At 54.4% G+C, this 15,739-nt stretch overlaps 4 protein-coding genes across 4 annotated transcripts; 2 read left to right on the top strand and 2 right to left on the bottom strand.

Annotated features, from left to right (window-relative positions):
- Positions 1–625: 625 nt before the first annotated feature.
- A1O7_03157 (malate dehydrogenase, NAD-dependent) lies at positions 626–1,869 on the top strand (the record flags this gene model as incomplete). The annotated part of the gene is made up of 5 exons (XM_007757183.1): positions 626–670; positions 733–847; positions 926–1,018; positions 1,072–1,679; positions 1,732–1,869. 5 exons carry the CDS (start codon positions 626–628, stop codon positions 1,867–1,869), a joined length of 999 nt encoding a protein of 332 aa, XP_007755373.1.
- Positions 1,870–2,586: 717 nt separating this feature from the next.
- On the bottom strand, positions 2,587–3,736 carry A1O7_03158 (uncharacterized protein; the record flags this gene model as incomplete). Its single annotated transcript, XM_007757184.1, has 2 exons — positions 2,587–2,823; positions 3,038–3,736. The coding sequence occupies 2 exons, from the start codon at positions 3,734–3,736 to the stop codon at positions 2,587–2,589; spliced, it is 936 nt and encodes a 311-aa protein (XP_007755374.1).
- Positions 3,737–4,558: 822 nt separating this feature from the next.
- A1O7_03159 (uncharacterized protein) lies at positions 4,559–10,246 on the bottom strand (the record flags this gene model as incomplete). Its single annotated transcript, XM_007757185.1, has 1 exon — positions 4,559–10,246. One exon carries the CDS (start codon positions 10,244–10,246, stop codon positions 4,559–4,561), a length of 5,688 nt encoding a protein of 1,895 aa, XP_007755375.1.
- A 655-nt stretch (positions 10,247–10,901) lies between these two features.
- Positions 10,902–14,597, top strand: A1O7_03160 (phospholipid-translocating ATPase; the record flags this gene model as incomplete). Its single annotated transcript, XM_007757186.1, has 1 exon — positions 10,902–14,597. The coding sequence occupies one exon, from the start codon at positions 10,902–10,904 to the stop codon at positions 14,595–14,597; it is 3,696 nt and encodes a 1,231-aa protein (XP_007755376.1).
- Positions 14,598–15,739: the final 1,142 nt, after the last annotated feature.

Here is a 15,739-nt window from a genome sequence, read left to right on the forward strand (position 1 = left end):
GCAATGAGCCTGGGGAGAGGGTTGACGCATCGGGTCGCGGAATGGGCCCTCTCGCACGGAAATGAGCTGGAGTTGCTGGGTTGGCATCCGAGGAAGATAAGGTCATGATGAGGCAGAACAATCACGAAGTACACACTGGTGTAGTCAATAATACCCGCAACCAGAATGAGCTTCAGCCTGATCCGAGCAATTTTCGTGCGTATGAAAGCAGCGTCATCGCGCTGCTTCGTTGGTCCTCGGGCAAGAGCAAATGGCACATGCGCCAGTACCACTTGATCAACGGAGCAGCGGACTCGACTGCGGAGAGATAGCAGGGTCCTGCCGCTCTTGCAACACGCGATTGGACAAGCCTTGGCGGGCAAGAACGGCTTCCCCTCGTTTTCAGTGTCCCGCGCTCCGTCACTCACAAGAAAGTCAGACCGCTCTCACCTTTCTTGAACTCTTCTCTTCACAAACATTTGTTGCGACAATACTTTTCTTCTCCCTCCAGGCTAGGTGATTTCTTCTACACCCTCTTGTTGAAAATTTCTCAAGCTTTGCTACAGGTGACTAGCAAGTTTGTCCTATTTCGAACAACCACCCTAACCACTGTGACCGTTCAATTACCCCTCACTAAACTATCAACATGGTCAAAGCTGTTGTTCTCGGTGCTGCAGGTGGCATTGGCCAGGTATGGATTCTTGCTGCCGTCGTTGTCGCGGCGCAATGAGCATGAACTGACTGGTCGACAAGCCGTTGTCTCTCCTCTGCAAGATCTCACCCCTCGTTGATGACCTCGCACTCTTCGATGTGGTCAACACCCCTGGTGTTGCTGCCGATCTGTCACACATCTCCTCAGTCGCTGTACGTCCTCCCTCTCGACCGAATCTGGGCATGACATAATTCTAATTGCTGCAGACCATTGGCGGCTATGTCGCAGCCTCAGGTGACTTCAAGGGCGAGAAGCCAGAGACAGAAGAAGCAAAGAAAAAGGCTTTGACGGGTGCAGACATTGTCATCATTCCCGCCGGTGTTCCTCGTATGTCTACTCGGTTCACATTGACACTTCCTGTGACTGATGCTTGCTGTTAGGGAAGCCCGGAATGACCCGCGACGACTTGTTCAAGACCAATGCCGGTATTGTCAAGGGGCTTGTTGAGGCGGCTGCCAAATACTGCCCCGACGCATACATCTGTGTCATCTCCAACCCAGTCAACTCCACTGTGCCCATCGCTGCTGAAGTCCTAAAGGCAGCCAACGTATTCAACCCGAAGAAACTGTTCGGTGTCACCACCCTTGATGTCGTCCGAGCCCAGACTTTCGTGGGAGACATCATCGGCGAAAAAGACCCTCGTAAACTGGCCATCCCAGTCGTTGGTGGCCACTCTGGCAGTACCATTGTCCCACTCTTCAGCCAATCCAAACCGTCCGTGGACATTCCGTCAGACAAATTGGATGCTCTGGTAAACCGTGTCCAATTCGGTGGTGACGAGGTGGTAAAGGCCAAGGATGGTGCCGGCTCGGCCACTTTGTCCATGGCTTACGCTGGTTTCCGGTTTGCCGAGTCCCTCATCAAGGCCGCCAAGGGTGAGAAGGGCATCGTGGAGCCGACTTTCGTGTATCTGCCCGGCGTGGAAGGGGGTGCTGCTATCGCTGAGGCAACCGGCTGCGACTACTTCTCTGTCCCTGTGGAGCTTGGAGTAGGTAATTTCTGTCCCGTCAAAAGGAGGCTTCTCGCTAACCCTTGTCCAGCCCGCTGGTGCCGAGAAGGCCATCAATGTCCTGGAGAAGGCCAATGACTATGAGAAGAAGCTCCTAGATGAAGCCATCAAGGGTCTCAAGACGAACATTGAGGCCGGCATCAGCTTTGTGAAGAACCCGCCGAAGTAAGCCTGATCTTCTTTCTCTTCTCCGGCCTTTTCTGACCTGTGCTCCTGCAGGTAGGACGTGAGCGACTTCTAAATCCCAAAAGAACGTCCCTGCCTGCCAAAGTACGGTCGTACCCGCTGTTGGAACAATATTGGTGCATTGACGCGAAACATGAGGTGCAGCCATGGAAACTGACAGAGTTTCATTGGCGCAGGTTATGAGCACCGGATCGTAGCGAAAAGCACAAAATTCCACCTTGTCATGTCAATATGATCCACCATGATGCCCATGTCATGTACAACCTTGCTTTCCTTCGGTTGCAGGACGTGGAGACAAATGTTGAGTGCCGCCGGACTAGCTGGCTTTTCTTCCGGGCTTGGGCATTTCGGGTCTTGCTCTGTCGCCTGTTTAACTGCTCTCTAGATCATGTGGATGAATCTCAGCAGGTGCCTTTGGTCAGAATCAATTGACATCGAACTCCCACAGTCGTTGACTTGGTCCTGTACCCTTTTCGTCCCTCGATAGCATCCGTTGGCCTTTTCTCCTCACCGTCCCGATGATCCTCGTGGTGTGGAATGAGGGTCGTCTCGCCGCTGCCACTGTTGTTCTCCTTCTCTGGTGTTTCCGCTTACGCCGTGCGCAACGCGACGACCTTTAACAGCCCAGCAAACGGTGCCCGCCTCGAATGCCGCCGTAGTAATCCAACAGTCCATGCTCTCGCCTTCCGGGGTTCCTTTTTCATACGCCGACCCTCTTAGTCGGCTCTTGAATCGTCTTAATCTGGAACACCGCGCCCGGTAACTCGCTCGTCTCAGCCTGCACAGTCGCCTTGATGCCCAAACTCGCCAAGACTCCCCTGATGATCCCGCACGGGAAGAACAAATGCGGCTGGGCGCGTTGGACGGCTTCGGCACTGGTGACCATGGCCATTCGCATCAGAGGTCGGAACTTGGCATCTGTGAGAACGAAAACGCCCTATAATAAAACACAACAGAGATTAGCATGAACACAGACACGGACGACTTTAGCTTGGACTCGAACATGACGTAGCTGAGAGAGTCCGCCTCTTCTTGGACCTGTACAAGCCTGGACACGGACAATGTCCTGGCCCTGTATGTAGGTGATACGAGTCTGCGTCTGAGTCCTGTCCTGCGTGAATGGATACTTCGGGCGTTTGAGATGTACGTACCCTGTGATTCGTCTTCAAATTGTCGACCTGCTTCTTCCACACCACGGTCCAGATATCCTTGCACAAGAACTTGATGACGTCCAAGTGATGGTCGTTGATGTTGCCTATCCCCATCCCCGCCGCCGTCCCTGCGCCGCCTGCGCCGCCTATGCCCGGTCCAGCCAGGCCGGACCCAACACTGCCCGCGTAATTCTGGAAGCGCGGCCTGTCGCGCGAGAACCGCTCCGAGAGGCCCTCCCCGACACGGAACCCCAGCCGCTCCAGACGCACGTACACGCTATCCGCGAAGATGGGCGTAGAGGGCAGGCCGTCCGACGCGAGGAGCGAGGGACCCGCCGCCGCTGTGGTGGTGGTCGTGGACGTCGACGCCGCGGCGTTGGGGTTCGTGACTGTGATGGCTGGGGCGCCTGTGCCTGTGGATGTACCTGCTCCTGCTCCTGCTCCTGTTCCCGATGTTGTGTTCGCATTTGTGCTGGAACCCGTTGTGGGAGTCAGGCCCGAGCCTCGCGACGCACGCTTCGATGTCCTCCCTCCTGCCGACGAAAGGGGCGGGCCAGGTCGATCGAGCGAGGCCTCGTACGCGCGTGCCATGCGTTCCGCGAGAGGGACGAGCTCGATGAGCAGGAGATCGAAGCACGAGACGTTGACGAGGCGGGCGTCCGCCTCGAAGAGCATGTCGGGCGGAGAAGGGGCGGCCATCGTGGAGAGTGTGTGAGAGTGTGTGAGGTGTGCGCCCGAACGGTGTGTGTGCGGGCACCGGGTGAGGCTTGCTTGTTCTGCTTTGCTTTTCTTGCTTCCTTCCCAAATCGTCGGGCGTGCGTGCGGCCTCCGGTGTGTGTATGTATATGTGTGTCACCGCTTCGGCTGCGAACGTCTAGGAAGAGTCGTGGTTGCTGGCGGCGGCGCCTCGAGCCTCGGGCGCCGCGGCTGGACGAGGAGATTGATCGGTTTTGTGCTGCGGTGATGATGCCTCATGGCTCGTCCGATGGAGGCGTCAGACACATCAAGACGAGTTCTGAGCACTCTGACCAGAGTCTATGGATATACGCGCGCGCCGCTGTCTATGTCGAGTTACAATTCGCTAGTGAGCGAAGTCGATGCGTCCTGGGGGATTACTGAACCGTGTCAAGGTGCGGATCTCCTTCTGGTCACGTGTCAGGCTTCCGAGCTGCAAGGCTGCGGATCGGGGAGCTCGTCTCTGGACCTGACGCCCCTATTCCACGGCATCAACTATTATGCAAGGCAGAAGAAGCATGATGAAGCGACATGAGAAACACGACGTCGACCTTATGACGACGGTGATATTAGTCCTCTCGAAGTATGCCTTATTTTCCCATAACCGAATCTTTGTCACATGTCGCCAGCGATACAGTACAGCCAGGGGGCAGCTGCGTTTTGGTGGCCGTTTTCAGATGCCACATGTACACGTCAAGCAATCCAGATATTATTTGTACAAGATACCGACCAGTTCGACTCTGTCAACTGATCGTCAATTCCGCCTCAATCTCCGTCATGAGGCTCTCACTTGGCCATGACATCCACATACCGCCCTTTACCCCCTTTCTTAGCTCCTTTAGCACTTTTACGGCCAGTTGATGGTCCGATCAAATCGTCAATGCTACTAGCATTGCTCATGGCAGTACCTGGGCGCGGCGGAGGAGCGAGGTTGGGAGTCAAAGGTGCCCCAATCGGTGGGGTGCTAGCAGCGCTGGGCGGACCAGTGACTCCTATCTGTGGCGACTGGCCATTTGGCATGGAAGGCCCAGGTCCGTCAGCCGGGGTCCCGACTCTGCTGGGTGGTCCAGAGGACAGACCCATGCCAAGACCAGTTGTGTGGGGATGTGATGTCGGAGGAGTAGAGCCCATGGGCGGTCTCGGAGGACCACCTGCACTCATCGGCGGCGCTGGCGTACCACCCATTCTTGGTGGAGGAGGTGTTCCCGTTTTCTTTGCGGCATCTGGATTGTCAGGGTTCACCCATTTCCCGAGCTCCTTGTCATAGTATAATTTCATCTTCGATTCGCCGAGTTTGGCTCTGATTACTTTTTGGTCCCCGCCTTTGCTCGAACTCGAATCCAAGCTATCGTCCTTCTTGCCTCCGAACCAGCCCCCCAGCCAGGACGAGGATCTCTTGGACTGTTTCTGTTCCTTTTCTCGCGCGGCATCGGCTTCCGCGGCCGCACGGAAAGCAGCCTCGGCGGCAGCATCGTTTGCTCTCTTGCGAGACGCCTCGTCCCCATGGACTGAAGACTGAGGCTGGAATGACGGGGTTTGATTGGATACCCGGGGGAAGTCGTCCTCATCATCATCATCCATGAACGACTTCTTCTTGGATTTCACGACTTTGCTCGGCCCCTCTGGTGATTCTGGCTCAGGCTCATATGGGACATACCCGCCGGCAGGCGGTTCGAAACCATAAGATTCATTTGCAGCTTCATGACCTGCACTGGCGATTCCGTTATGCTGAGCGGATGCCTGAACCTGGTCAGGTTGCGACGGCTGGAAACTGCCGTAGGAATTTTCGGGTTGCGAAGGCTGGTAACCACCAAATGGGATGGGCTGCTCTTCAGGTATCTGTGCAATGGGCTCTGGTGTGTGGCCGTACGCCTGCTGGATAACATCTTCAGATGGCGGTGTTGGTGCATATCCTGGACGCATGGGAGACATGTTTTGGGCCACCACTGCGGGGGCTGCGTTGTTCGGCACGTACGACGATCTTGGCGGACTTTGAGGGTAGTAAGGAGGGGGCGGCGAGGTGGCAAAGGCTTGATAAGGGTTTGGAGGTTGAGCGGCTTGCCCTTGTTGGAACATGTTCATCGGTTCATTCTGGCGATTATGTTGCGAGTATGAACTGGATGGTGGTGATCTTTGGGAGTCTAAAGATGGTCGACCACGAGTGAGCTCTGCCGAGGACCGTGCTGATTGTATACCGTTGGGAGCATATTTGTTTCCCGCTATTGTTGAAGGGACGGCTTGGGGGTGAAACCCGTACAGATCGGACTGAGAGCCAGTCCTGCTGACCGAGGGCGTTCCAGTAACACGGGCAAATGGACCACTCTCGCCTGCGTCTTTCCCCGAACCTTTTGATTCTGCGTCGCTGCCATCGCCTGCGACGAAGCTACTGAACTTGGTCCACATAGAACCGCCAACCTTCTCCAAGCTTGGCTTTCCAATCCACGAGGACGAGCCTTGGATGGGCGTTTGTTTGAGTTTATTCGACAGGTTGTCAAGCTCGGACAGGAATAATGGGTGGTAATAAGGCGACATCTTGCTGCTCTTACCGAAGGTGGCCGCGATGGCATCGCAATAAGATTGCGCCTCTGCCTTCAATCCAGCCTCTGACATGAGCGTCGCGCGCTGCAACTTGAACACAGAAAGATGCGGCATGAATGGCAATGGCGCCCCCGTCCCAAGAACGCTCGTCGCAAATTCATATATCTCGGTGAGCATGACAGCATCTTGGTCTCGGGCGAAGTCAGATGGTTGGGCTTTGTGGTTGGCACCAAGCAATATAACGGAGGCGTGCTCTTCATCCGGGCCGCCAAACAGAAATTGCCTTTGGGGGTTCCTCGAGAACAGGTAGCAAATGTGGGCCGCCTCGATGCGATTGTAGTCCTGAAGGAGCTTTCCAAGGACTGCAAGAGCCTGATGGTCGCCCTGACACCGGTTGTTCAGCACGAGACTAAGTGTCTCTTTCCACCGATTCAAGCCGTCGAGAGAATTCCTAGTAAAACCTCCGGTGTTGACTCTGCTTATCATCTGAAGACCAGCTCGGGCGGATGGCGGGACAAGTTCATCAATACTTTCATCGAGATTGCCTCCAAAGATCTCGTACAGTGCAGACAGCGACTCGGTATTTTCTCCAGCCGTCTTCACTTCTTGACGCACGAACTCCCTCACAACTTGACCCCACATCGAGCGCTCCATGGTTGAGGCGATGATGAGAGCGTGAGACCACAAACGGTTGTCCATCGCATGGAGTACCGCACCCTGCCTGTCGCCACTCAGTAGTCGTTTCCGTAAAGTCTCAACCGCCATCGGGTCGACGGAATCGGGTCGCACGTTGGCACCCGATGGTCTGTATAATCCCGACGTCTGTTCACCAGCACGGTATTGAATCGCACTTGACTCGTCGACGTTGTGAATCTCCGGGGAGAGAATGAGGTTGATTGCTTTCAGAGCCGGACCCTCGAGTGAGCCATCGTGTTCCACCATGACTCGTACGATCTTCCAGAGCAGTACCTTCTCATGAAGGCGTCTAGCCGGATCGTCATGAGACTGAGCGGCGAAAATATTAGGCATGCCAGCCTCCATCCCGGTAATGTAGTTTGACATCCACGACAAGACGTCCTTCTTCTTCGACTTGGATCGAAGTGGGCCAGGGAAGGTGTTGACTAGCTCAACCTGGGGAAGAATATCCTTGCCATCCCGAACAGAGACCTCGCCAGGGGCCGGCCTGATCTGCGGTCGCACGGCTCCAGTAGCATACCTGGGCACGTGTCTCGGGAAAGAGCTGGTGATGGTGCCACCAAAGCCGAATGTGAACACTGGAGCACCCTTCCACCGCTCTAGTGGGTCAAATTGGGTGTCATCTTGAGGCCGTATGAAAACCAATTCTGGTACTGGACTCCTGCCTTGAATACTAGGACGTGTATGGTCCCCAGAAGCCAGCTGAGCAGTAGCCATACTAGGCGATGATTGGCCGTAAGCTGTGGCTGGACGGTTGATGAAGTCGCCGGTGTACGAAGAATGTGCCGCTTGAGGGCGCTGTTTGGACGGAGATTGAGTTTGGGAGCGGCGTGGAGGTGGTAATTGGCCGAGACCGGTGCGCTTCGGAGGCGACAGCTGATTATTCAAGTCTCCATAACTCCGACTTTCGGGGGAAATGGCGGAGTAAGGCGCAGATGCGGCAGAAGGAATATACTGATTTCCAGACACGGGTGGCCCTGACGGCTGTGCTGTTGCAGCGGGCATGCTATTCGCATTTTCATCGACTGAGCCCTTGTGATACGCTAGCGGACTCGAGGTACGTGGTTGGAAAGGCAAGATGGCGGCAGCGGTGGGAGGGGGTAGAGATGGTGGTCTATTTGGCATGGCTTGGTTAGCTTGAATAGGGTTTTGTATGGGGCCAGGAGATGGCGTCGGTTGCGCTGCGTATCTGGCAGCACTGGCAGAGGTTGTCTGGGGTGGAGGCGCGGGCGAGTATCGAGGCGAAGGCCCAGGGCGAGCACCTAGTGTCGAAGTGCCAGGCGCAGCTGGTGCTGGTGAGTATCTAGTAATTGGTGCCGCTGGCAGGGGAGGAGGTTGCTGCAGAGGTACGTTCGCATAGGGATCTAGGCGCTCCGGCGGCTGCAGCTGGTATTGAACATGCAGATCAGAAGGCGGGGTGGGTAATCGGGGCTGTCGCGGATGCTGACTAGGAGGCCCCTGCGGAAGTGGTGCTGGAGGCGGCATGGGAGCAGTAGGTGGACTCCGAGGTAGAAGGGGAGGAGGAGCGGCTGGAAATGATTGCTGTGGAGTATAAGGTCCAGCAGGACGTGGTTTTGAGGTGATGGGCAACTCCTCGAAGAAGCCTGATGAAGATCCAGACTTGGACGTCCGAGTCTTGTTTGACCCTAAAGCCGAGACGCTTCGTTGCGGCATTGCAGGCGACGGTGCCGGCGCTTGCATATTTGGAGATGAAGAGGTCGGTGGTCCAGTCGAGGCAAAGGGTGATTGCACGGGGTGTTCCGAAAGGCTGCTGCTCCTTGGCGGAGGAGCGACAGATTTGGTCGTTTGGACCGGCTGTGGGACATGAGATCTCCTTTTAGGCATTAAATCCAAGGGCAGATCATAAGGAGATTTATAGCCATCCTTGGCTTGATCCACAAAGCTTTTGACACTCGGGGCAGCTGGCCTCGGAGGTAATTGAGCTTGGAAGGAGCCCACAGGTGGTAGCTCCGGTCGCGACAGACCGACATTGTTATGCGTAGTGCGTGCCATCGGCGGCAACTGGAACATATCTGAGGTGGTAGGCTGATGGGGCGTGAAAGGGTTCACAGAGCTCTGTCTTTGAGGCTGTTGCTGTGGCATGGTGTGGGATACTGGCTGAGTTGGTGGTACCCCTGATGGTTCGTCGTCGGAATCAGGAAGAAGGTCGTCAGCATCTTCGACGAGGAACTCATCGTCACCAAGTGCAGCTGCCCACATCGCGTCTGGATCCTGGCCTTCCACGCCAGTGGAGGCATTGTTGTCTGCAGCAGGCGCACCATGAGTAGCCAGTTCATCGAAAAATGACGCTTCAACGGGTGCATCCGTCGCGGGAGAATTTGGTAGGTCCGTGTTCAATACGTCCAAGGAATTCAGCACCTGTGTGGTGGATTTTCTGTCAAGGGAGGGTTGTTGGGGAGCCTCAGATTCGGAGATGGGTACATTTGAGAAGAAGCTGGTATCCTCATCGTCTTGCACAGTCTCGAATGGATTTTGTGCACTTTGCTTGTCACTGCGTTGGACGTGTGCCGGAGCCTCCTCTTCCGGGGGAATGAGAGGCACACCCTCTTCATAGCGTTGGTCCGCCTCGTCAATGGGCTCCTCTTGTGCCGGAACTGTCCATGACTGGGGTTCTCGAGTACTATCGGCACCATTCATCCCGTCCACAGTTCGCGGCTCGATGGCATCCTCTCTCTGTTCTACAATTCTTTCCTCTTCCGCAGTGCCATTGACCATCTCAACATCCAGCTTGTCCGCTGGTGCGGCGATCTCAACCTCGAGGTTTGACTGTTCAGGCGAGTTGAAGTCAGGGAAGGTCGAGGAACGGTGGACATTAGCAAGGATATTCGTGCTGTCATGCCGCTTTACACCCCAGGCAGGATCCAGCCTCTCATCATCGTCGTCTGAAGGCAACTCATCGCCACCATAGTTCCAAGTGGAAGGCCGGGAGGTGGCAGTTGTCGCTGGTGTATGCTCGGGCTCAGGCTCGTCAGGCTCCTCCGGCACGACTGGTATTCTTTGGCTTCGAAAATCGACCTTCTGACTTTGTCGCGAAATTGGTGTCGGGGGTATTATATCTATTCGTGCATGGGGAGCAGAACTCGATTCGACCTCGGCGTGAGGCGCATCGTGTGTAATCTCTTCAATCGTGTCGGGGCGCAGGGCTGGGAACCAGTGGCCTGTCTGTGTGTCGTTGCCTGCATCTGAAGAGCCATGTTCAATATGATCCGATGTCTCCATCGCGACCGCCACGGGTTAGACTGGGCGTTACTTGTCGAAGTCAGCTAAAGGGTAGGGGGCGTCTCAGGGCGTCTTTTAGTCCTACATGTACAACTAGGATCAGCAAATTCTGTCATACATTTCCACCGGGAAGAAGTTGATCGCGACCGGGGGAATAACCAGAGCCGTGAGAGATGCTGCTCGAGGTCGACAGATGATGGAAAGAGTACGTGAAGTGAATACCAGATCGTCTCCAGACAAGACACGGATGAGGGCGCAGGCTACGGGAGCGGACGAGTACCCGCAACTTACCACCTCACCAAGAGGAGCCAACAGGAGACAACGCGAGCCAATGGCCAGCTGCGTTTTCTGCTCTCTTGCTCCAACGGCGTTAGTGCAGGGCTGTGCATAGTCCGCCGTAGTAACCCGAGCCGACTGCGTCGCGCCAGAATGTCATGTCTCGTCTTGCTGCCCCAGGCTGATCAGGAAGGCTGCCAAATTACTCTGTACTTTCCTCACCATAACCTCTACTCCTACGGCACTTGGGTACAGAGATCGACCTGCACATCACAGGCCAACGACAATCTTGGACTTCATCTGCACAAAAGAATACGCGAACGCCTGTACAACAGCAACCCTGCCGCTGAACTGAACCTGAGGATGCCCAGCGAAGGGAATGCCTCCTCTGAGAGATGCAGATTCTGGCTCCGAAGATGACCTTGACCTTGACGAACTCGACCCCATCGTCCAGTCTTCAGACGATCCAAGGATAAATTCATCCTTCGACTCCGCAAACCGCCGTACCGCCAATGGCTCCGCCAACATCCCCCTACGAAGATTACAGAAATACGAGCGCAGTCGTTTATGGCGTTCGAAAGGGAGACCGGGCAGGACGGGCGATGCCGACGAAGACACAGAAGGACTGTTAGACAGCTGGCCGGGCAAGGCTCGTGGCAACGGCCAACTGCCACAGTGGTCCGAGTCTGAAGATCAACCAGGTTGGAACGTCAGTCGGAGGAAATACCAGAATCTCAATCGAGAGAACAGTATATCTCAGGGGCGCGATGCCCATACCCGCCGCCTCAGTGGTCGCCAGAGCATGCAAATCTCCGACTTCGTTCGGCAAGAGTTGGCAGACATGCGCGAGCATGACCAGGAGTTGAACGGTCACGAATCGCGTGAGGTCGACGTTGGTCAGTCGCAGAAGAAACGATTTCCCACGAACGTCATCTCCAACGCAAAATACACGCCCTGGTCCTTCTTGCCGCGGACCCTGTACAACGAATTCTCCTTTTTTCTCAATGTCTACTTTCTGCTCGTTGCCTTGTCCCAGATATTACCCTTCCTACGAATCGGCTACATGTCGACATATATTGTTCCTTTAGGCGTGGTTCTTACGATTGCGATTGGCAAAGAAGCTGTGGACGATATTGTCCGGCGACGACGCGATGCAGAAGCCAATGCCGAACTGTTCACTGTCCTCTCCTTCTCTGACACAGGCCGAGATGGAGTGGTTGAAGTCCAGAAAAAGTCGCGCGATATCAAAGTTGGCCATGTCTTGAGACTCGAGAAAAACCAGAGAGTTCCGGCGGACGTTGTCATTCTGCAAAGTCGCTTGACCGAGCTCAGGGACGATTCCAGAGGTTATGGGACGGACGCCCCCTCATCTCAGGCAAGCGGCGAGACATTTATTCGGACCGATCAACTCGACGGAGAAACCGACTGGAAACTGCGACTTCCGAGTCCACTGAGCCAGAGTCTGACCCTGAGAGACCTTCAGCGTTTGAAGATCACGGCCGGTGCGCCCGACAAGAAAGTCAATGAATTCGTCGGGACATTAGAGTTCCAGCCCAGGCAAGCCTCCGCCTACGACCCGCATGGTCTGAAAGAAGATCTTGCTGACGACCACGGCGGATCAAGTGAACTTGACCGGTCTGCAGCGGATAGAGTGACATCGGCACCATTGACTATCGATAATACAGCTTGGGCGAACACCGTCTTGGCTTCCAGTACTACAACTTATGGCGCAGTCATCTATACCGGCCGACAAACACGATCCGCCTTGTCGACCTCACCATCAAGGTCCAAGACCGGTCTTCTGGAATACGAGATCAACAACTTAACCAAGATTCTCTGCATCATGACCTTGAGTCTCTCCATCATCCTTGTCGCACTCGAGGGATTTGAGCCATCTAACAAGAAACCCTGGTATGTGGCCATCACGATCTATCTCATCCTCTTTTCAACCATTATCCCGATCAGTCTCCGTGTGAACCTCGACATGGGAAAGACTGTCTACGCTCATTTCATCCATCAAGACAAAGGCATTCCAGGCACCGTTGTGCGTACCAGCACCATTCCCGAAGATCTTGGCCGAATCGAGTACTTGCTCTCCGACAAGACTGGCACGCTTACGCAGAACGAAATGCAACTTCGAAAGATCCACGTTGGTACCGTTGCATATGCGGGGGAGGCAATGGATGAAGTTGCAGCCTACGTCGAGCAAGCCTTTGCCACGGGTGCCGGTCACGGGTCGAAGGCGTCCGAGCTTGGCTCAACTACCAAAACCCGTCGAGAAATCGGCGTTCGGGTACGAGATCTTGTACTAGCACTGGCCTTGTGCCACAATGTCACACCCACCACAGAAGAGATCGATGGAGAGAAGGTTGTCTCCTACCAGGCCTCCTCCCCCGACGAAATCGCCATCGTGGAATTCACCGAGAGTGTCGGCCTACGTGTGCTCCAGCGCGACCGAGAGAACATTGTCCTGCAGTCCGTCTCAACCGCCCAAATCGTTGTCCGTGCCGAAATCAAGGACATCTTCCCTTTCACCTCCGACAGCAAGCGAATGGGCATTGTTGTTTCTATAACCTCGGAAATCCCCGGACTCTCCAGCACAGGCGAACTCTGGTTCTTCCAGAAAGGCGCCGACACGGTTATGACCTCCATCGTTGCCGCAAATGACTGGCTTGATGAGGAAACCGCAAATATGGCTCGCGAAGGACTGAGGACCCTCGTCGTCGGTAGAAAACGACTCTCTCAGCAACAATACGCAGACTTCTCTTCCGAGTACTCGGACGCGTCGCTAGCCCTGCACGACCGTGACTCAGGCATGGCATCGGTAGTGAAAACCCATCTCGAACACGATCTAGAACTCCTTGGCGTGACTGGTGTGGAAGATCGCCTTCAAAAAGACGTCAAACCGTCGCTGGAACTGCTTCGCAACGCCGGGGTGAAGATCTGGATGCTAACAGGTGATAAGATCGAAACAGCGCGGTGTGTGGCCGTCTCGGCGAGATTAGTGGCTCGAGGCCAAAACATCTTCACCGTGGCGAAACTGAAGGCCAAACAAGCGGCAAAGGACGCCCTAGACGTCATGCGCAACCAGACAGAATCAGCGCTGCTTATTGACGGCGACTCCCTACATCTCATGCTCAGTCAGTTTCGTACCGAATTTATTACCATCGCGGTTCAACTTCCCGCGGTCATCGCCTGCCGGTGCTCTCCGACCCAAAAGGCCGACGTCGCTCAACTAATCCGGCAGCATACGAGAAAGCGGGTCTGCTGCATTGGCGATGGCGGCAACGACGTCTCCATGATCCAGGCCGCCGACGTGGGCATCGGGATTGTCGGCAAGGAGGGCCGCCAAGCTTCCCTCGCCGCCGATTTCAGCATCGAGCAGTTCTGTTACCTCACCAAACTTCTGGTCTGGCACGGGCGCAACTCGTACAAACGCAGCGCAAAACTCGCGCAGTTCATCATCCACAGAGGTTTGATAATCAGCGTCTGTCAAACCATGTATAACATCGCCGGGCACTTTGACCCGAAAGGCCTATTCAAAGACTGGCTGATGGTAGGCTACGCGACCGTGTACACCATGCTCCCTGTGTTCAGCCTGGTGTTGGACACGGACGTCGACGAGCATCTCGCCAATCTCTACCCGGAATTGTACAAGGAGTTGAAATGGGGCAAGAGCCTCAGTTACAACACGTTCTTCACGTGGGTGGGGGTGTCGGTCTACCAGGGCGTCGTCATCCAGGGGCTGTCGCAGTTACTCGTCGGGGAGGTCGACGGCCCGCGCATGCTCTCCGTCAGCTTTACGGTGCTGGTCGTCAACGAGCTTATCATGGTGGCCGTCGCGGTCACGACCTGGCATCCCATCATGATTGTGTGTATTGTGGGCACGGCGTGCATCTACGCGGCCAGCGTGCCGTTTCTGGGCGAGTATTTTGATCTCAGTTACGTGGCGAGTTGGAGCTGGGCGTGGCGGGTCGTTGCCGTAGGGAGTATTAGTCTTGTGCCCGTCTGGGGCGGCAAGGTAGCGAGTCGGATGTGGAAGCCACCTAATTACCGCAAGGTGCAGGGCATATAGACAGGTTCACCAACTAGTACGGAGTATAGTATTGTTCAATCTGGGATCATTTAAAGACAGCAAAGATGGATGGAGTATCGGATGAACTGGTGGGGCATCGTTAGGCGCTACAGCGTCTTCTACAGTAGTTGGTTAGGCGCCCTTGTCTCAGTCAGCTCAGACGCGTTTTGCCGCGCGCCAAGGCGCTGATTAGCGAGCCAATCAAAAAATTCGAGCGAGATTTTGCAAAACGAGTCTGAGCTCCGATATATATTTACCCCTATACTTTACGTTAGTAGTGTAAATTTAAAATTACACTTAGTATATTTTATATAATTACGCGGTATAAGAGGAGTAAGAATATTTTCTAAGTGTTTTTATTACTATATAGTAGCTAGCTATCTATTTTTAAAGAAAATTATATTAATACTATTTAATATATCTATACTTATTAAAAAACTAGACCTAGACTTTATTGTTACGACCCAGTCTTTAACCAGGTCAGGGCCCAGGAACCAGAGGGAAGCTGGGCCGAGCCTGGGCAAACAAGGGGCCAGTCCTGGGCGGGGACAGTGGACGGCCCAGGCCGACGGTCACGTGACGACTCGGTAGCGCTCAGTGGTGCTCAGTGGTGCTCAGTGTGCTCAGTACTGAGCACAACTGAGCAGGACTGAGCAGACTGAGCGGCCAACTAACATATATACTCGGGTTGATACCTATTCCCATAGCTTCGTAGTCAACTTCAGTTAACATTACGCTCAAGGAGATACAGTACAAGTGCTGTGTCCCGTCTGACGATCCGTTCGACATTGACCTCTGCTCTACCCCCGATACTCAAGAACCCTGAGGGTTACCTGTGTGCTTACGTGTCCTCGTACACGCTGCGCGGAGGCAATTCTTAACATTTATAAACTTACTAGTATAGTATATTATCCTTTACTTTAAGCCGGCAGCGAGGTAATAATAATATAATATCTTTAATAATAAAGTCTAATAATAAGAAAATTAGTTATATTAATAACTAGATCTTTTATAAATCTATATTCTATAAATCTATAAAAGATTAATTTCTACGGCCTCTCTTTATCTCGCGACTACTCCGAGAGCCTTTACCCTAAGCACCTTTACTCGAACCTTTACTTAAACCTTTACCTCTTTTATTA

The sequence above is a fragment of the Cladophialophora yegresii genome (assembly GCF_000585515.1).
Source record: "Cladophialophora yegresii CBS 114405 chromosome Unknown aczIN-supercont1.2, whole genome shotgun sequence".
Classification (NCBI taxonomy): Eukaryota; Fungi; Ascomycota; class Eurotiomycetes; order Chaetothyriales; family Herpotrichiellaceae; genus Cladophialophora; species Cladophialophora yegresii.